The 20,540-nt window shown below is 41.8% G+C and overlaps 1 protein-coding gene across 3 annotated transcripts; it reads left to right on the top strand.

Moving 5' to 3' along the window:
- Positions 1 to 417: 417 nt before the first annotated feature.
- On the top strand, positions 418 to 20,446 carry CCDC92 (coiled-coil domain containing 92). Of its 3 annotated transcripts, XM_062589791.1 has the most exons (6): positions 418 to 491; positions 15,362 to 15,508; positions 16,217 to 16,258; positions 17,558 to 18,279; positions 18,917 to 18,931; positions 19,740 to 20,446. In XM_062589791.1, exons 2-6 carry the CDS (start codon positions 15,379 to 15,381, stop codon positions 19,830 to 19,832), a joined length of 1,002 nt encoding a protein of 333 aa, XP_062445775.1. In that variant the 5' UTR covers positions 418 to 491; positions 15,362 to 15,378; the 3' UTR covers positions 19,833 to 20,446. The 3 variants fall into 3 exon arrangements, with proteins under 3 accessions (XP_062445775.1, XP_062445776.1, XP_062445777.1); XM_062589792.1 differs by lacking the exon at positions 18,917 to 18,931; XM_062589793.1 differs by lacking the exons at positions 18,917 to 18,931; positions 19,740 to 20,446 and having other exon boundaries at positions 17,558 to 18,883.
- The last annotated feature ends 94 nt before the right edge of the window (positions 20,447 to 20,540 follow it).

Genomic DNA, 20,540 nt, shown 5'->3' with positions numbered 1-20,540 from the left:
ACGCGCCTGGCCACCGCGAGGCGTTCCCAGCGCCTTAGCGGCGCTGCCCGTTTGGGAGGACGCGCGGGGACGTGCACGCGCGTGGGCGAGGCGGGCGTGCAGCGCCGCGCGCCCCCGCGCGCGCACACACACACACTTCCCCCCCCCCCTCCACCGGCGCGGGCACGTGCGCGCGCCCGCGCCGCCGCCAGGTGAGTGCAGGCGCCCTGCGGCCCGCGAGCGCGCGGGGAAGGCGCACGCGCCCCCCGGTGGGCGGGGCCAGAGCCGCTGACCCCCCCCCCCCGTTGTCATAGCGACGGGACGAGCTGCCGCAGCCGCGCCTGCGCCGCCGCCCCCGTGTGTCGCCCCCCCGTCCCCGTCCCGCGGCCGGTAAGTGCCGGCCCCGCTCGGGCTGGTGCCGCGCGGCGATGAGCTGAGGCGGCTGCCGCCAGGGAGGGGCCCGCGGCGGGAGGAGGGAGCCGCCTGGGCGCCGCCGCGGAGGGGCGAGACAGGTGAGAGGGGGTCGTGGGGAGGGGGGGCGGTAACGGGCCCCGCCGCCCCGCCGGGAGGCGCGGGAAGGCGGCTGCGCCCGAGCCGCGGCGACCCTGTGGGGCCCGGAGCCGCCTGGCCGCCGCGGGGAGGGGAGGGCAGCGAGAGGACGGAGCGGCGTGTCCGGCCGCCCCGCCGCCCTCCGTCTGTGCCGGCGGCCCGGGGCCTGGCGGCTGCGCCAGCGCCCCCGAGCAATAAATAAATAAATAAATAAAAATAAAAACAAAATAATAGTTTTCCTGCTGCGGGCGGGCGGGCTGCTGAGCCCGCGGTGAGGCGGGCTGGGTGCGCTGCCTGTCCAAGGGTTGGACCTCAGCGCCTGCTGTGCTCTCTTAAGAGCAAGCGTAAACGGCTCTTTTTCTTTTTTTCTTTTTTCTTTTTTTTTTCGGGTCACTCGTGCAGCGGGGGGCGGGGGGTTATCCCCTGTAGTTGGCTAAAGCTCGCGGTCCCGGCTCCGGGCAAGGGCAGTGCTTAGATTCCTGGTTGCGAGGGTTGTCACAGCCGAGGAGAGACGCGTCCGCCCGTGCGCTCCTTCCCCGAGCCAGCGTCTGGAAAATTCAGATGTGCTGCGGCGGAGCTGCCTCCCTCCGGCAGGCGCCGCGGAGCATCCCCGCTCAGCCTCCGCCTCCCCTCGCCTTCGGCGTGTTTTCGGAAAGTGGCAACAGCATCGTCGGTGGTAACGCGGAGGCTGCAGGGCAGGAGGCGAGGGGGAAGGTGGATGCGTTGCACGGGCGCTGGGCTGCGCGGGGAGGGCTCTGCGTGCGGGGAGGGTGGGTGCCTGTCGGCTGCGGACATGGCAGCAAGGAGCGCAGAGCTTGTCTTGCGAAATGGAGCGTCCTGTAGCCGCATAGATGCTCCGTTTCCATCCACAGGACGCGGGGTGGGACAGAAGGGAGGAAGGAGGGGCCCTTGCCACCATGGGCACGAGTGGTGTGCGTTTGCGTTTGTCGTATTAAACGGTGGAAAGGAGAGACTGTGGAGGCAAACAGAAGCTGAGGCAGCCCTGAGGGTGGAATTGTCCATTTTGATCTGCATTGCAGGTGCATAAGAAACATCCAGGGTACTTACTGGCTTTGCCTAGATGGTGAGATGCCTTTGCTTTTTGCTTTCTTTTTTTTTTATGCTTTTGCAATGTAAACTATGCCCCTTAATTAAAAAAAATCAAATGGACGTGACCATTAATACAATGTCTTTTTTTCTCTATATAACTTTCTTGTCAATGAATGTAATTTTATAGAGCTTTATTATGACTGAGCCTGAGAGAGGATAGACAGAATATAGGTATTTATGCACTGTAATGGTCTGCTGCTTGTTGCTTTTTGATCTGACCATTTAAAACAAGTGCTTTACAAATGGCTAATGAAATGCTTATAATAATGCTGATTATTTGTTTTCTTAGATTTTTTTTTTCCAAGGCTTTGGTTATGCTGAGATTCTAGCTGTCATTGTTAATGAAACAACAGAGATGGGGAGATCATAACAAAGTATTAATTGCTTAAGCAAAAAAAAAATATTGGTTAAACTGATGTATAATTGATTGTTTTCATCTCATTGCTGTGTTTCTGCTTACTATTCTTCCCCCAGCCTCTTGGGAAACAGAAAGCTCTCATGACTAACCCAAACACTGTATGTACTTTTGAGTCCAGCAATTGATGCAAACCCTAAAATAATAATTTTACTTGCTTTCTTTGTTTTCTTTAGGTTTTAGATATAATTACAACCTTTTAAGAACGGGCTTTCAAAAGATTTTTTAAAAATGTATTTTTTTGTTAGAGTTACAAAAATCAAACTCTTCTGTGTGTCCTAATTCAAGAGATTCTAGGTATTGAGGGCAATTCATTCTCTTTCGTCGTGTTAGTCAATCCTTTAACAGAAGTAGGTAGAAGAATGTAGACTGTAAAGTAAAATATTTCTGGAAAATTTTGTACAATATAGCAGAGGGAATATAGTTGTAATAAATCAGTTTTCAAGTTTACTTTTGATTATAGATTAAGCTCCCATTTCTACGTTTCCCTCAATATTGAAGGAATTCCTCAGTATTGAAGGAATTCTTTCATAGCCTCAAGATTTACAATGTATTACAATGCTTACTTGTGTAAGCAGAGTAACATGATGTCGTTTGTATTTTTGCTCAACTCCTTGCACATTTCCCCTCATTTTTTCATAATATTTTTTTTTAAAAAATTAGCAAACTGTTCATAGTTTGCTACACAGAGAACTGACACTTTATAGTTCTGAAGCTGTTTACAGTACTTAGGAATTTTTTTTTCTGACAAGAAACAAGTGACACTATCTTCTATATGTGTTTGTCAGTAATGGCATTGTTTTTGAAGAGGAATGACTTACTGAAAAATCACTGAATCGGATGTCTTACTGTTGATACTTTTAGGAGATATAGGTGTGTTCTGACTAGACAAGTCCATAGCTTTTCCTTGTTTTCTACTGCTGGAACTAAAAAGGCTTAAAAATCAAAGTCACAGATGAAGAAAATACTTTAGAACAATTCTGATGTCAAAAAAGATTCCTATATCTATGCAACCTTTTTCATGTCTGTTTACTGCAGTACACAATAAAAACGTTGAGCATGCTTAGAGTTGCTGTGAAGCACAAACAAGCACAGACATAAGCTTGTCTGAGTTTCCAAACTTCTGTTATTGGTAGGAATATATTGCAGTAAGTTAATATTGTGTAACCATGATCAATATTGTCAGGACCAGTCTGTGGCAGCGCTCGTCCTGTGCCTGGAACAATGGTGCGGACTGATGCTGCCGAGAGCCTGGGTGGAGCCGAACCGGGGAGGTCGCCCTTTGTTCCGCAGAAATCTCATCACTGGAGCTCTGATTTCCTTTGCATCTGCAGCACATCAGAACAAACGGTCTTCTCCTTCCTTGTTCTTTCATCTAATACAATATCTGAAGAAGCAAGTGATGATAAATAGTGAACTTAGCGTAGCTTAGTTGAAATGGTAGCACCTCGGATGGTTGCTTGCTGTATCTCACCTCTGATTCCTGCACTTGCTTAATGCGACCTCGCATTCTTTACATATCTGGCTGTTGTATCTTTGGTGAACAAGTGGGCTGATCACAGGCTCTGATGTGTTCACTTTCAAGTGGTATCAAAATGATCTTTCCCTGTGTAAGAGGCTTTTTAGCTGTGTTGGTCAGTATCTTCATGTGATCAGTGGATAGTATTAGATAAGGACATTTTACTGTTCTCTTTCAGCTCATTACTTCTGGTAATGTTAATGAACACCATACTATAAACAGTACCAATACATTTACTTGCTACTAAAAGCTAGAAACATAACAAAATACCGCTGAAAACCTTTCCTGTTGTTGAGGAGCCTGTTTACTGCATTTCAAGTTCTAGAAGACCTTTTGGGTAGTACTTAAAACACTAAAATATCTTGCTGCTTGTCAGCCTTGATTACTAGGCTGAGAGATAAGATTTAAGATTGGTTGTTAAAAACATTACTTGACAAAAAACTAAGAACTTCTATCCAAACAGATTGATAGTGCCTCTAAAAAAGGCTGGAAATACAGCAGAGAACAGTAGATCCCGGTGATCCAAGTCAGTGCCTGGACAGCGGGAGCAGGTGGTGCCATATATTCCATATTCCATCTCTGTGGAGTAGAGGTCTTGTGTTTAAGAAGTGCCCCTCTGTAATAAAAATCACTTGAATAATGTCACAAGTGGCCTTTTTTTTTTTTTTTTTTTTTTAATAATAAGAGTGTAAGAGTGCCTAGTGTAAGAGTGCCTGCTTGCTTTTCTCCTGAAAACTTGATGCAGGCTATTTAGTTTTACTCTCCTAGCTTATATGACCTAGATATCTAGAAGGGTATAGAGTACCTGGGTTTGCAATTCTATGTCTTACCATCTTATTAAAAAGTCTTATTTAAAGGAAGACTTGCACATAGGTAATCACTACCACTATATCTCCTTCAGCAGGAGCTCTCAAAGCCTTTACTTTGAGCAAAATGGAGACAAATTTTTGTGTGTTTGACTATAGCAGCTGTGCTGAAATAATAATATGTGATTTATGAAAGAGTATCACAGAAAATTTTAAGAAACACACATACTCCTCAACATGTTAAACTGGCCTGAAAAATAGTTGTGTTATTCTGTAGAGCTGCTGTTTTAATATCTGCTCTTCATAAATGGATTTTTCCTAGAAGGACAAACTTGTTTAGTCTGCTGTAAGGCTCCAGCCTGTTCCTTTTGACATATTTCACAAGGACTCTAGATAAAGCCTGGAAATTGTATTTTCAATGCAGTTCTTGCAGCAAGAGCTAGAGCTCGGCTGAATGCCCGGAGCTGGTACTGCTGCCATGGAAGCAGTTCTGCCTCTCCGCCCCCACCACCTTGGTTACTGATTTTCCAACTCCCCCTTCAGCCACAAAAGCATTTGCACTGCTGCACAGTAAACTTATCACCTGAAAAATAACCAGCAGAAGAAAATGGTTAGTTTTCAACTAGTTAGTTTTCAGTTTCTTGACCTGGTTCACTTTATGATCACTAGACCATAAAGGAAGGTGATTTTTGAAGCATTTGACAAACCTGGCAGTAAACTCTTGCTCAGTGTATGCAAAATGCAAAAGGAAGGGGTGTGACAAGTTTGTGGCTAGGCTGGATAGCTAAATCGTTGCATGTCTGTGTGGCAGCAGGTTCTTCTCCTGTTAGGCAAATGACATCCAACCAAGTCTCCTATGTCAAAACTGTCATAGTAAATTTTTGGTGTTTCATTAAGTATTCAGAATCGGGAATTTTTTTAATTGATACACACTATTTGTATGAATTCCTCATGTGATTCATGCATTACTGATCAAACAGTCTACGCTTAAAGCTAACATGAAGTGGTGGTCATGAGGGAATAATTGGTATCTGGAAAAATATTGACTTTCACATAATATTATACAATTTCTAAGTATAAACTTGAAGTAATGCTTACTATATCCTTGTAGAAAACCTTCCACTCTCACCTTAATGGCTTAATTCCTGATTCCTCTTTAACTGAAGCTACAGAACTTTCTTAATGACTTCTAAAGAAATAGGATCAGGCTCATTCTGATGTGTAACACTGATTCTGTTAGTCCAGTGGTAGAACTGACTATTAATTTTCTTTTCTCTTCCCCTTCTGACAATAGAAATTGTCTCTTGTAGAAAGAATAGCTTAAGTCTCTGCAGTATTATAACTAATTGATTGTAATTAGGGTACAAGGTAATATTACTTTTATTCTGTGTCTTCTTTAAAACTTTGATGGAAGCTATGTTAAAATAACAAACTATTTCATCCTCAGAATGACAGAGGGAAATAGAAGCTCCCGATGAGTGGCTTTTCTCATAGAAAGCGGAAGAGAACCTATGCATTCCACTAAAATACAGTTTAGCCTTACTCATAGGGGACTGGAGGGTTATTGTAATAAACGGTAAAAAATATATATATGTGGACTTCATTGTTAAGAGTGAATTTTTCTGAAGTAATCAATGTTATTTAGATGACAGCATCCTCCTCTTGAAGTGGATTATGCCAAAATTAAGTCATTTTCAGTGCTTTCTGCCAGAACAAGCCTTTTCTCCCTGACAACTATACAGCCATATCATTGGCATACCTTGGTATGGTCACAATAATTATGTGGCTGTGAAATGTTACTGCAGAACCGCTTGCTTTTGTTTTGATTCTCTAATAGTCTCTGACATGCTAGTGATCGTAAGCATTTCAGACATGCCTCTGGTATTTCTCTGATCTAATAGATGCTCAGGTTACTTTTAGTCAGCTTTCGCTGTGAGAGCTCTGGGCTTGTATGGTCTCAAGGACAGAGAAAACTCGATCTGAATTAGTCCTGTCAATCTTTATGACTTAAGGTCAGTAGTTGTACTTGCAAGCTGTCAGTGATTTCTGCCCAAATTACCAGCTTGTTCTTTTAAAGCATCTAGAGGTATTAAATCATTGCTGCCAGGAATGTATCCCCCGTAATTGTTCTTCCTACTCCTATGCAAGTCACTGTCATCGTAACAAAAAAAAAAGAAGAAGAAGAAGAGCTTTCGCAGTAATACTAAAACGTGTACTTCCTCAGGGACATTCAGAGGTTAGCTGAAATATCTGATCAGAAGATGAAGGGGGAAGTAGGTCAGAGAAACGCTCAGTAAAGTAGTACGAAAAAGTGCTAGAAAAGGACCTAGGAAAACAAAATGGTATCCTTCCTCAGGGAGGGCAATGACACATTTCCTTTTTTCTATCAGTAGTCTCCAGGAAAGGAGAGCTAATTTTGCTTGCATTAAAGACACAGCCTAAAAGAATGTGAAAGCAATCTATTGGGAAGATAGTTATGTGTATAAATCTTTTTATATTTTAACATAGCAGAGGAAGAGGGGGAGAGAGTTGCTGCTATAAGATATACTGTATGCTGCTAAGGGAACAGGGGAGAAGGAGAAAGACATTCAGACAGTAATTGTGTAGGCCTAGCATGTAGTCTGAAAAGCACAGCTAAAAGAAATATTGAACTAGGTAAAGTGGTTTAGTCTAATGAACAGATGAGTGAGGGGGACCATAAATTTGAAACTGTGATGGGCTACCATTATACTGCAGTGTTGCTGTTGCTGGCTCTATAGTGGTTAGTAGAAGTAGTAATGGTATCAGGTCAGGAGGGGAGGGTTTTAAGCAAACGTCTAAGCAGAAAGGTAGCAAAGTCCTGAAACTGACTGTGGAGACTGTACAGTTTCTTTTATTAGGTCCTTAGGAACAAGCTGAACAAACACTTTTAGTAGGGCATAAGTCTTTGGAGATGGAAGAGCTGATCTAGACAAAGGACCTCCAAGTGTCTGTCAGCTTACTGTTGGAGCTGCGTTATTTAGAAGTGCTGGGTCAGTTCGGTGATGTTCTTTAAAGTTTGGACTGACTAAAACTTAGAAGGCTCTTCCAAGAGGGACATATGTGTGTGTGTCCTTAACTAGTTCTTGAAATCATATTTCGTACCGTATACGAAAAGCAGGTTCTGTCCTAATTTGCTGGAGGACAGTGGTTGGATACTGGTTGAGAGAAAACCTGTCTAGGCATGTTTCAGTGGAAGTGTTGAATGTATGTTGGCAGAGCTAAAGTAACTTCTCAGGTGATAGCAGTCGCTTTATCCATTTAAAAGAAGATTATTCTGTTTGTTTAACGATCTTGTACCAAACAAGAATGAAAATGTTAAATAACCATGGTTGATTAGACTTCATTCCAGTAGTTTTCTTTAGGTTGTATCTTAAATCATAGATTAACATCTCCCTCTTATCTTGTAAGAGGAGTCTAGCGATGCTTCAGTTCTGTGCACAGGCAACTAATACACAGCCAGAAAATGATGCTCATCACCTTAAACTATTTTAAGTTCCATCCAAATATTTCAGATCAGAAAAGGTCTGCATATCATCTGCAACGCAAAATTTGGCTGTCGGAAAGGTCAACAGCTGATCACTGTGAGCACATGATGTATAGGCATTTTGGAAATGCCCGTTCATTTTTTAATTTTCAATTTAAGATTTTTTTTTTGATTCCCCTTTTAAGGAAAAATTAGTAAGTCGACCCGAACTAGCTGCCCCCAGTGTCCTGCCAAAAGATGGAATTTGCCCTCTAAGAGCTGCTCAGTATGCCTGTTTTGGCTTGTTGTACTGCAGTCTGTTGTGTAGTATTATTGACAAGCACTTGTAAGAGAAGAGACAGAATAGTTCCTTTCTAAGGTGGGCTCCAAGAATGTTAATTTAATTATCTCCTCCTCTTTACTGAAAGAGGAGGACGTAGGTAGGTGCAACAACACTTGAAGTGTTACACTTAATGTTCTGAGGGAATGTTCTTTAATTCATTCCATTTGTTCCTCCCTAGACTACATTCAAGAGAAATTGAAAATCCATTGTTTGGAGCCATGAAGTTTCATCTTCGAGCTGTGAGATCTGCACTTCTAGGTGTATCTAGAAATATTTTGTGATGGTGGTGATCTTGAGAAATGAGAAATATTGCATGTATATGGGTGGCATGCAATATATTTTCCAGATAAAGGTTGCATAATTGTGCCAGTTTGGAAACCGTTAGTGCTTAGTGCCAGTTTTATTGTAAAATGCGAGATGTGTTACCGTTGCAGTGAACACTGGCTTGTTACTGCATCTCTTCATTTGATAAGGATAATAAAAATTAAATGACATATGCGTTCCTTGTTGGAGTTTGCTTAGCTCTGCATTTCACCACGCCTTTTGGATAAGAACCTAGCAACAATAAAAAAAGCTTGCTTTGGAGACAAGAATAAAAAAAACATAGTGACATGACTGTTCTGTGGTGTGTGCAGTTATAGTTTTCTTCCTGGCATTGGCTTAATTTATCTGATGAAATCCAGCCAGAGAGCTGGTTGCCTTGTGAGAGCTGTCCTACCGATTCCCACGGTGAGTGAGTGAACACCAGCCATCTGGGCTATTAAGGGCTCAGCTGATTTCTGCATTTTTGTGGGGGAGGGGAGGGGGTGTCTACGATTTTTTTCAAGAGAACCTTGTTCTTGACTGTGTTGTTGGCATACTCCTCTGAGCAATCCTGAAGCTGCTTTATAGGATTTCCTCTTTGAAACTCCAGTGGGAGACATACCTGAGAATTGATTTTAGAATTGACCCCTCTCAAGACCATCTTTCTTATACCTTTAAGAGCAGTTGTTGGATCTGATATGTGGTTATGTATGCTGTGCATCAAGAAACAGAGAGATAACAATTGCCAAGGAGCATGGAGTAGATGTAAATCCCGCTGTGACCAAAAACTCCCTTGAAACTAAGTTAAAGCATCTCTGTATGAAAATGCTCCTTTTTACTGCCTTTTATAGTTGGTGCATTAGTGAGAAAATGTTCATTGACTTGTATTAAAAGAAAGGATTATTTCTATTTGATTATATTTGTTCCTTATTAAATCTTGTGATGTCTATTCCCATTTGAAAAACTTCCTGAATGAGACCACGTGGGTCAGTAGGTCTCATTTCAATTGCTAACAAATTTGAGACTTTTTTAAATTAATAATGCCATGGTAGATTTTAATAATTGTATACTTGAGAATGCAGAATTAAAGGAATGTTGTTAATTTATAATAACTTTTAAAAATTTAAATAGATGACTTTTATTTGTGCCCATTGTCAGTGTTTGTGGCTTTAAAAATAGTTTATATTTTTGCATAATTTCTCAATCTTTTGATGTTTAAAAGATGTGCATAAACAAGGAAATTGATTAGATGTAAAATGTTACCAATTTCATGAAATATACAAACTGACTGAAAAACCTAGAAAAATGCCTTCAGCATGTTAATAATCCAAATTATTCAAAGCTGATAGTCTTAGAAAATTGATTGCATTCAAATGACATCCCAGACATAAATCAGCATATATTCAGGCTGCCACTCAAAAAAAAAAAAAAAAGAGAGAGAGAGAGAAAGAAAAAAGAAAAAGAAAAGAAAAAAGAAAGGCAAAGAAAGAGCATTAAGCATCTGCTGAAGCTAAGTAATGTTCCCTCTTGCCCTGTCATGCAGAAGTATTGTGAATGTAAGCATTCAGGAGGGAACCATGCAGTCTCAGTGCCAGTCACAAAAGTGAACGCGTTCCCTAGATTTTAATGTTCTCTGTAATACGTTCTCTTGTGCTTGCTTGGAGGGTAACCGTGTCTGCTTTCTAACTGTACTTTCATCAATGAATAAGTGTACTTCTGTCCGTGGTTCTGTCCCTTTGCAAAGTGAGCGTAGTCTCCGAGTTCTTTAAGGTAATCTTTATCCAGGTGTTTGTAGGTATTTCTGATGTCCAACTCAGAAGCAGAATAATAGCCAAAGTAGTCTTTATATGGTAGTGCCAGTATTCTCTGTAGGCAACTCTTGAGTCCTTCATATTGATTATTGAGTAACTCCTCAGTAAAAGCAATTATTCTGTTCAGCAAAATTTTTAGTGTAGTAAACAATTCCAAAATCGCACACTGCCACCAGCAAAAGCAGGAATAAAACCCACTGCCCTAGCTGAAGAACTAGGAACAAGCTGTGCAAGCAGTATAAATATTGTGGTATTAAAGAGGCACACTGAACAACGGTAATGGCTTCTTTAAATAGCACACACATACGTTTTAGGACAGGTGGTATGATGTTTCCTGGCAGGCCTGCCAGTGGTGTCCAGCTCCAGGAGTCTTCTGCTTTCAGCAGCTCTGTGCTGGGATGTCACACTTAGAGGTTTTTTTTTTCTCCCTCCTCTTGACTCTGTTTCTGATTTTCAGAAATGGTCTGTTTAGCGAGAACTTGCCCAGCAACAGGTTTAAGTTAATTAGTTGAGGAGGGCTAGCTTGTTGGCCTGATTTACTGTAGATTTTATCTGTTTTTTTTAATCTTTTTGTGTCCAGTTCCACTGTATTACCTGTAGGGGCATAAAATGATTTGATGTTATTCTAGAAAAATTAGTATTTTCTTTTTAGCTGGCTTCTGCTTTGGTAGTTGTTTAGCCAGCTTTCTAGTTAGGCTGAAATATCTAAAAGTCTCTATGGGGAAAAATATTCTAGAACTTTGAACTGGGTAAAACACAATGGGATCTATTGGTATCTGAGAGGCTAATCAGACTGCGAATGTGATTTTTCTTTTCCTCTTCTCTCTCCTTTGTGCTATAGAAATTTCCTCATAAGTTAGACTGCAAAAACACTCAAAATATTTTTAATATTTCAGTAATAGCCTGGGTTGACAGATAATGCATATTGAGTTGGGCTCCATTTCATCCAGATTTCCAACTTTAATAATATTAGGTATAGTTTTGCGGTTTTAGGTTCAATGTAATAGCAGGTTGGAACCTAGTCTTACTAATACAGAGGTGCATGTTTTAAGCAGATTTCATGGTAAAGCATCTTTGTATAATGACTGTCTCTGCAAGACCCACATTCTGCTTTATTTTTATGGTGGCTAGTTTTGCCTGTTCCTCAGAATATGTGCACAGATTGCACAGTGTCATTTGTTTTGTGTAAGAATATGCAATGGGCGTGGGGTGGAATGGGGTCTGAGTTGAAGGCACTACCCATAAATTCTGTAAAAACTGGCTTTTTCATAGTGGTCTTCTGTTTCCCTTGAAGTAAAGGATAGAGGACAGCCAGGCAACGAGGCTCCCAATGTGATATATTGCGGTAAGGAAGCAGAGTACTGGAAGTTTGCAGAGAGTTTATGCGAAGCTAGCCCTCTGATCCCTTACCTCAGAGGAGAGTAAAAACTACTTACCCCAGAGGGGCTGTATCTAAAACCTGTAGCATATTGATTTAAGCATATTGATTTAATTGCTTTCACTGATTAACTTACCAGTGCTGCAGGGTAGACGATGTTCTGGTGCTGGTAATTTTCGTTTTCTTTCTAAGCCTGTATAACGAGTCTGCCTCTGATTATTTTTCTTCCATCTAGGTAATCCTGTGTGATCTTTAAGATGCAAGGTGAAAAATAGCCAGAGGGGAGTAATAGTTACAACTTTGTTTTACTTTTTCTAACATTTAGAACTAGTTTAAAAATGTATTTTTACAAGACTTGAGATATAAATGTTTCTTATTGTTCTGTTTGGTGCTGGTGACTGTCTTTTCTTTCAGAATGAAATTGCAGGCATAAAGCTTCTATTAGTACCATTGTGATGATAGAGTTTTCAGTATATATATATATGTGCTATTCTTTCACATAGCACTGTCGGTGCTTAGAGTTTCTTTTTTAAAAAAATGTATTTCTCATCGTTAATAAAAGTCTGTTCTGAGCATTGGTGTTCCATGCAGTTCCAAGCTCCTGCTACGTTGAGGGAATGGGCTCTGGTGCAGGTTTTATTCTGCTGTCATATTCAGTCGATAAGAGTACAATGAGCACTTAAGAAATTGGATGATTCAGTAAAGCTTCTGTCTGTCTGAAGTCAGCTTTGCAAGCAAGACTATGTCACTTTGAAAATGTAACGCAGCAAAAATATCAATAAGCCTTGGAATTAATGGTGCCCTACAGTAACTGCTATGACCTGAGTAGTCAATCTTAAAATAGTCATCTGATGCTGTGGGCTGTGAGAGAGTACAGTTGTGATAGTTATGGAAAGTTTCTTAAGTGGATCTTTTGCCTTTGTGTGGAAAAGCAACTATGATGAACCATTATGCAGAAGTTATATAAGAGCCTGCATGCGTACTTCAGCTTATTTCTTATTTAGCCAAGCCAGAAACTTCTTTTTAGAGTACTTTTGGTCTATATTTTTTGCAGCTTTGTGGATGATGGTGATATAGTTCCTTGCCAATGATCCATTCCACTCAAAGCACAATTTACCACTGTTGACCTGTAAATTTTGCACTGAATCAAATCTTTGACCTTTGTTAAAGTTAACTAGAAGCTCTGTTTTTCTCCTTGCGTGGAAGTGGACTCCTCAGAAGTCTTCTAAACAGTCACTGTTTTTGACAATCAAGTATATGCTGTTGTAGGGATAAATCAGTTGGAATTGATGTCTGTTAAGGTCACAAGTGAAATGAGGAAGGCTGTTCGTTGACTTTTTATTTTAAAATGTTTTATCAAGGTGTGGAAGCACTAAGTGTCTGCTCTTTTGGGGAGTAAAAAAGACAAAAACTACAAGTAGGGATGTGTTATCTCTAGGAATGGTGCAAATGTGTCACTTTCACTGAGTGGACAGCCTACCGATTTTAAATTTGTAGAATCAAACTTTTCCCATAAAACTGCATACTAGAAAGAGACCAATGAAAAATACTCGAAATGGTGAGATCAACCGGTTAAGGTTGCCAGCGAGACAGTCAAGGAAGAGAATTAAGGTCTAGCGCCTGCACAGCGTGTTATCCTGTCATTACAGGCTATAGCTCTAATGCCATTGCAGACGGCTGTCCAGGCAACTTCTCGTTACTTAATTTAGTAGCCTAAATACTATAATTGTTTTTCCAGAACTGTTTAACCCAGCATGGTCACCATTTTGTGTCTGCTGTCTGCTTAGACGCAGAGGTGCTTGGCAGTCTTTTCCTTGTGATTCCTTGGAGCGGGACAGGAGGCCCTGTCTTGTGCGACATTCCCAGAAGAGATGGTTTTTCTCCCAGCTGTGGCCAGGGAGATTCCCATCCAGTATTTGCTAGTGCTTGTCACTTTGTCCCCATCAACCCATCTAGAGAGACATTTTTTTTCTCTGAACACCTATTTTGTGTGTGCTGTCTTTATGTTCATGAGTTTTCCAAAGCTTTGAGAAGGCTTCCCAGGCTTGATAGTTCTCTTGCTAGAGAATTTCAGAGATTAGCAGTGCAGAGGTATTGGGGACGTGTTTCTGAAAAGTTCTTTCTGTGTAAATCCAGCAGCATCTATAAAACAGCTGTGGGTGGAGCAGCTCCATGCATCCTGACTTAAGTAGCATTAGTCATATTTCAGCTTGCTCTGTTGTGGATGGAGAGAAAGAGATAATGGTGATGCAGTGAAATTCAAGAACTACTAAAAGTATAGCCCGAGTGATTAGGTGCTTTGGGGCTGCAGAAGGGTTGCATGCTGCCATCTTTGTTTTTTCGTGTCAGTGTATTTATTTTAGTGCTGAAAGTTCACTAGGAAGTGGTGCAATAAACAAAGCAGTGTCATGACAAACTTAGTGATTAGATATTGCTATGCACAGACACCTGATAACTTCTGCATTTCATTGCCATGGAGCATGGATCCTGCCGTTCCAGCTGGCCAGGTACACCTTTAAATGCTGCAGAAAGAGCCCCAGGGCACAGGGTGTGCTTCTGCATAAAGAAAAGACCTGTGCCTGGTCTGAGGATCTACCTTACCCTGTCTGTCAGGGAATGGTTTACCTTTGGGGTAGCTGGGAGCCTGTCTCTCCAACTCGACTAGACTGATTTTTTTTTTTCTCAGTAGTTTGACCTGTGGGTATACTTAAAACCATTACTGCCATATTGGGAACAGTAGAGGGACCTTTAAAGATTCCTGTCAGCAATGTAATGTTAACCATTTCCATCTTTATTTGAATCTGAGCACTGTAATAGTCAAGGCTCTACTTTTGTTGAACTGCTGTACAAAGAGAATCGAGTGGTGTAACGGTTTTCCTTGTACTCATAACCTGAGCAACAAGAAATCTATTTGTTTTCTCTTTAAATGAAACATTCTGCTTGTCCATTGTCTTACTCCATAGTATGTCATCGGGGGCCTGGAAATTCTACCTCTGTGGGAAGCCAGTCTCCAGTGCTGTGGGGCCTGCACCAGTTATGGGATCTGTAGTACGGCGCAGCTGAGGAAACAATAGCCACAGCACAAGTCAGAGCTTTCTTTCATGCAGGTTCTAGTGTGTACATCTCGACAGAGGCACCCCATAGCAACCACATCGGTGATCCCCACACTGGCAGCGTTGTTGGGCTCAACTGTTTGTTAAAGGCAGATTATTTTACAGTCTCTTTGGCTATGATTTTATTTTAGAGCTTTCTTCCTTGTTTTTATTTAAGGGAGTTATTCATTCCTGCATCCCAAGAGGTAAATGGAAAATCTTCAACAAGACAGAGAGACATACTAGCCCATTTCTGAGAACTCCACTTTTATCTTATAAAAGGATTAGTGACCTAAAGCCTGTCTGAAACTAATCCTTTAAATGTGTTAACTCCAAACAAATGAGTTCCTGTGCTACTCTGGCCTAGAGTGTAATCTATGAACTTTGTATGAACCTAAAGTACTTGTAACGGAGATAGTCATGAAACATGGAAATGTTTTACTTCTGTGGGTATTTGCCTGGTTGCGTGTCAGTTCGTTAATAGTAGAATAGTTGCTCCTGTTGATGCTAACTGTGGAACCAGGATATTTGTATCTGCACAATAACTGATATGTCTATTTACTAACAAACAGAGTACCTGCATGTCAGGATGGCAACGTCAAATCTGGAGAACCAGTTACACAGTGCCCAGAAGAACCTACTGTTTCTCCAGCGAGAACATGCCAACACACTGAAAGGTCTGCATGCTGAGATTCGTCGCCTGCAGCAGCACTGCACAGGTAACTTGGGAAGGGTGCCAATGCTGACAGTGCTCTACTGATAAATATCAAAGTGCTTTTTAAAGGGGAGGGTACCCTTATCTCCACATCTGTATAGGTAAAATCCAGACAACAGAAAAGTTGAGGACTTGTCTGTATTACTCACCAGGTTTAAGTAGAGGTGAGTTCTTCTGAAACGCAGTGCCCAAACTCTAGATCATACCATATCCCAAACCAAAAAGTAAGGCTTGGGAGCCATCTCAATCCTGAATTCTCATTCTCTCTCTCTCTCTCTCAAATCCTCTAAAGAAGCATTTCTTGTTTATAACCCAGTGTAACTTGATGAATTGTGTGCTCACAGAGTTGCCCTACTGAAAAAGGATCAATATGTGAACTTAAATCTTATTACAAGAATTTTCTTATGTCAGCAGTCAAATCTCCACAAAAAGCCCACCACCACAGTATATTTAGGATGATCTGATCTAACTTCTACAGAATATAGTTCAGGGCCCAACTTTGTAATCATTAGCATGGATTTTTCTCAAAAATAAAAATAAAAAACCACAGTCTTTGTCATCTGGTTGTTTTGGTTGTTTTACAGATTTGATAATCTGCAGGGAAGCTGGGGGGAAGAGCTGGTTGTATTTTATTAAAGTATGCCATTGTAAATATGCTCACTGGGTAGGGTATATGTTATTATTCTAACAAAAACATTTTTTTTCCTCTCAGATTTAACCTATGAGCTGACTGTAAAAAGTTCAGACTTGACAGGTAAGGAAAATGGTATATGCGATTTTTCTTTTAGATTTCATGTTACACTTTCTCATGTTTCAAAATGTGTGTACTCTTTCCATTACAAGTAGGTGAGAATAGTTTGCACTTGGATTTTTGAGTTAACAAATTCCGAAGGTATAAGAGCAGTTTTCTGCTATCCAGATTTATCAATGTTTATGTCAAAATTTTAACCAAGATCAAATAGGAAATCTTTGGAAGAGCCACGAATAGTGTGTGGAACTGCTGATGCCTCTCCGTTACTGCAGGAATAGTGTGGGCTGGGACATGTTGTATTGCAGATAAGGTAGCATGGGCAAATTCAGCAAAGCAACCTGAGCAGCTCCACATGTGCTCACCAGAACGGTACTTATTTTTTGATACTGCAGATGTTTCTCCTCATAGGATTTTCAGAGTATGTGATCTGTCAGTGTTGCCAGTTTTCTGATACTATGCCAAACCTGTACACTCCCCAGTTTGGAGGGGAGGGTATTTAACACTTTATAGTCAACAGTGCTCTGCCTAGGATGCTTGTTACTGGAGAAATTCAGGTTGCAGATCTCTGCTGAATAGTGAGTTGTTAAAAACTGAACAGCTTCCCAAGGAGAAGATGACAGAAATGACCCCAGCATGCTCTACAGCCTGACGGCAGGGTGGTTCAGAGAGGCCAATATCCCTGTGTCAGACAGTCTGCAATCACGAGTGCAAGAACTTCTGGGGCACGGGGTGATGGCTGCTGTTGTGGTGAAGGAAAGGCAGCCAGGCTCAGACACCTCATCCCAAGAAAGACTTCTACAGCAGCAAATTCCCAGTGAACACCTCTGCCTGTGGCGTCACGTGTTTCAAGTACCAGTGGAAGGGCAAGGCTTAAGCCTCTGCACATCTTCCTGCCAAGCTGCAACAGCTGCTCCATCCCGTGTTCTGGCCAGTCTGGCATTTACATAGCAGAGGAAAAGCTTCTGTTAATGACCAGAGGACTTGCAAAATGGCTCCAATTTGAGCAAGTTCAGCAAGCATTGGTCATGTAATCCATGTTTCCGTACACATATGAAGCACTTCTGTTTTTACGTAATATTAACAGCTTTCTTTTAAACTACAGTGAGTGGCAGTAGCTCTTCATCTTTCCCTGTAAGAGCTGTCCTGGTACTTCTGAAGATGAAGTGATTTAGTGTGTTTCTGGATATTAGTCTTTGGGGATGTTCTTTATGGCTTTAGGAGGTCAAAAGGAACTCTCATTGCACTATTTTAGTTAGTGGCTATAATTAACATGAAACACTTCTGCTTTTGCTGTTCTTCTAGGAAATGGTAGTTCAAGAAGTGATGAGCTTAAAAGGAAGTGTGAAGAACTTGAAGCTCAGCTGAAAGTCAAAGAGGCTGAAAATAATGAATTATTGAAAGAACTTGAACAAAAGAATGCTATGATAATGGTGCTGGAAAATACTATTAAAGAAAGAGAAAAGAAGTATTTAGAAGAGTTAAAAATGAAAAGCCATAAGCTAAGTATGCTGTCGAGTGAACTAGAGCAGAGAGCGAGTACCATTGCTTATTTAACTTCTCAACTACATGCTACCAAGAAGAAGCTGATGAGTTCAAGCGGGGCTTCGGAGGGGACCCCTTCTGGCAGTCCAGTATTGTCCAGCTACAAACCAGCCCCTCCCAAAGACAAACTGCCTGAGACTCCACGACGCAGAATGAAGAAGAGTCTGTCGACACCGCTCAACCCCGAGTTTGAAGAGGCCTACAGAATAGGGTCGGATAGCCGGAAGCTGCTCTTACGAGAGCCCGTGGATGCCATGCCTGATCCCACTCCGTTTTTGTTGGCCAGGGAAACTGCAGAGGTACATCTTATTAAGGAGAGGCCATTAGTTATTCCACCCATTGCTTCGGACCGTGCATCTGGTGAATCGCACAGTCCAGCCCGAGAGAAGCCGCACAAGGCCCACATTGGGGTGGCGCATCGAATTCACCATGTCGCACCGTCCCAGCCCCAGCCGGAGGTGGAAACACTGGCAGTGGATCAGGTCAGCGGAAGCAAAGTGGTCAGAAAGCACTCAGAGACAGACAGAACTGTTTGAGTAAAATCATTGATGAAATGCTCTATTCTGTTGCTGTTTATGCACTGTGATCCTATAGGATAAATAGCACCTGCAGTAAAGTTTCTTTTGATGCCCTATGCATGCCAAACTTCTTCCAGATCCATCACTAATAGATTATTCTCCTCTAATGAAACCCAGTCTGACTGTGTTCATAGGGCAAGGTATATAACTCCTAAATGCTGTGGCCAAATCGGGGGTACCTGACTGCTTGCTTCTGAGCACTGCTCCATTTATTGTAACCACACGTGTGGACAAAGGCACAGGCTGCAGTTCGCATTATTAATCAATATTAGTGGAAAAGAAACATAACTAGAAACCTGCAGCAATATGTACTGGCTGTTACCATTTAAAGTATCAGTTGTTCTTTTCTCTTCACTGTTAACACTTCATACACTAACGTTCATGACAAAGCCTTTCTCATGGTAGCATTGAAAATAATGCAGATGTACATACATTTTAAGCAGAACTAAGGACATTTTTTTTTCTTTTTTTTTCTTTTTTTTTTTTTTTTTTTTTTTTCCTCCTCCTTCTTCATGTGTGCTCAATCACAAACTGTTCACAGTTTCTCTTTCTCAAAGTAAGTAAGTTCTGTGTCCCAGGAAGCATTAATTAAGCCTACTTTGGTTTGTGACTTTGTTTAAGGGGAAAAAAAAAAAGGGGGGGTGGTGGAGGGAGGAGAGGGGTTATGCAGCACGCGGGTTAATGCCCAGGGAGCCTCATGGAGAGCCTGTGACCACTGGTGTGTGTTGAAACTGAGCGGCTCCACTAGGTGTGTTAGACTGATCTGTAAATTGCACTAGGGGCACCTGCCACACTCGAGTGCCTTTCCCTGCGAAAAATAGAACAACTGGCTCTCCAACATAGAAATTGTTCTTCATGAGCTGATCTGGGGGGGGGGGGAGCTGGTTGGTTGTAGTTGTTTATTTATTAATATATTTGGGTAAAGCAATTTTTTTGTTTCCTGATAAACTGAGACACAGTCTGTGCAGCATCATGAGACAACGATGGCTTGTAACAGTTTAGAAGCTTGTAGTGTGCCTGAAATGTACCTCTAAAATGTGTGTTTATTTTTTTAAATTTAACTGACTGACTTACTTAACCAATTATTAATGCAGGAACAAAAGCTGGCATCCTTGCTTTTTTAGCCTTATGTATTGGGATGGATTTGTCTTCCATTTGCCCTATTCCGATATCCTTTCTAGTAAGTAAGTAACTGATAGCGCCAACATCTGTTAGCCCACCTGGTTATTTTCCTTTTCTAGGGAAGCAAGGCATACTGCGAGCTGTGTGAGTCTGTAATTTTGGCGAAGGAGCACAAAGTTGACCATTTTTCTTACATTCTGATCTGCATCTCCAGCTCACCTCTGCTTTGCTCTTGTCTGCAGCCCCTGAGTAGGACCAGTGAGAAACAACGGCTCCCACACGCTGCTAAGCTTATGACGTGCCTTCAGCGACTTGGAACGCATGATGGTTGTTAATGCTGATGAAAGACCCCTATCTGCCCTCTTCCCTTCCCCTTGCCAGCTGTAGTCTGCCCCTTCTAAGCTTTTGCTGCAGCTGTGTGTTGCTGTGTCCTCTGCCCCAGAGCCTTGGATAACTATGTGTCAGCTTCCCCAACAAAGGCACTAGCAGGAGTGACGCTAACTGTGGTACTGCTAAATTTCCTGTGCAGCATGATACCTTACAGCAGGGTTGTTCCCCATCAGTGGTGGTTTGGAATATCCACTAGCCCTAACGCCCTGTACACCCTCACGCCTCAGTCGCTTGGTATTTTGAAGCCCAGGAACCACTCTTTGGTCTTGCACCTTGCAGGTTGTGTGGGTTTTGTTTTATAAATGGTGAGGAGGGATAGGGAAAAGCTGTGTTCCTGGAAAATGGTTGGTTAAAGAAAGGTGGTGATTCTATGGTTTTCCATTTTTAAGTGTATTGCTTTAACCAGCAGTGGTTTTGACATTTTTGTTGCCATATTTTTATCGTGATTTACTGTATGACTGAACTACCCTGCCACTTGTTCAAGGATGATGGAAGGCATCTCTTCTAAGCACAGCAGAAGTGATGCTTTGGGCAATTAAAAACACTTCTTACAACCATACAGGCAAACCTTAGTTTTTGCATGTGTGCGGGCGTGTGACTAACTTACTGCCTCTTTCCTATATATACATACCAACCTGAACTGATTCTTAAAT

Source organism: Rhea pennata, chromosome 17, assembly GCF_028389875.1.
Source record: "Rhea pennata isolate bPtePen1 chromosome 17, bPtePen1.pri, whole genome shotgun sequence".
NCBI lineage: Eukaryota > Metazoa > Chordata > Aves > Rheiformes > Rheidae > Rhea > Rhea pennata.
Note: the sequence above shows the minus strand (reverse complement) of the source record. Positions and strands in the feature narration are given on the sequence as shown.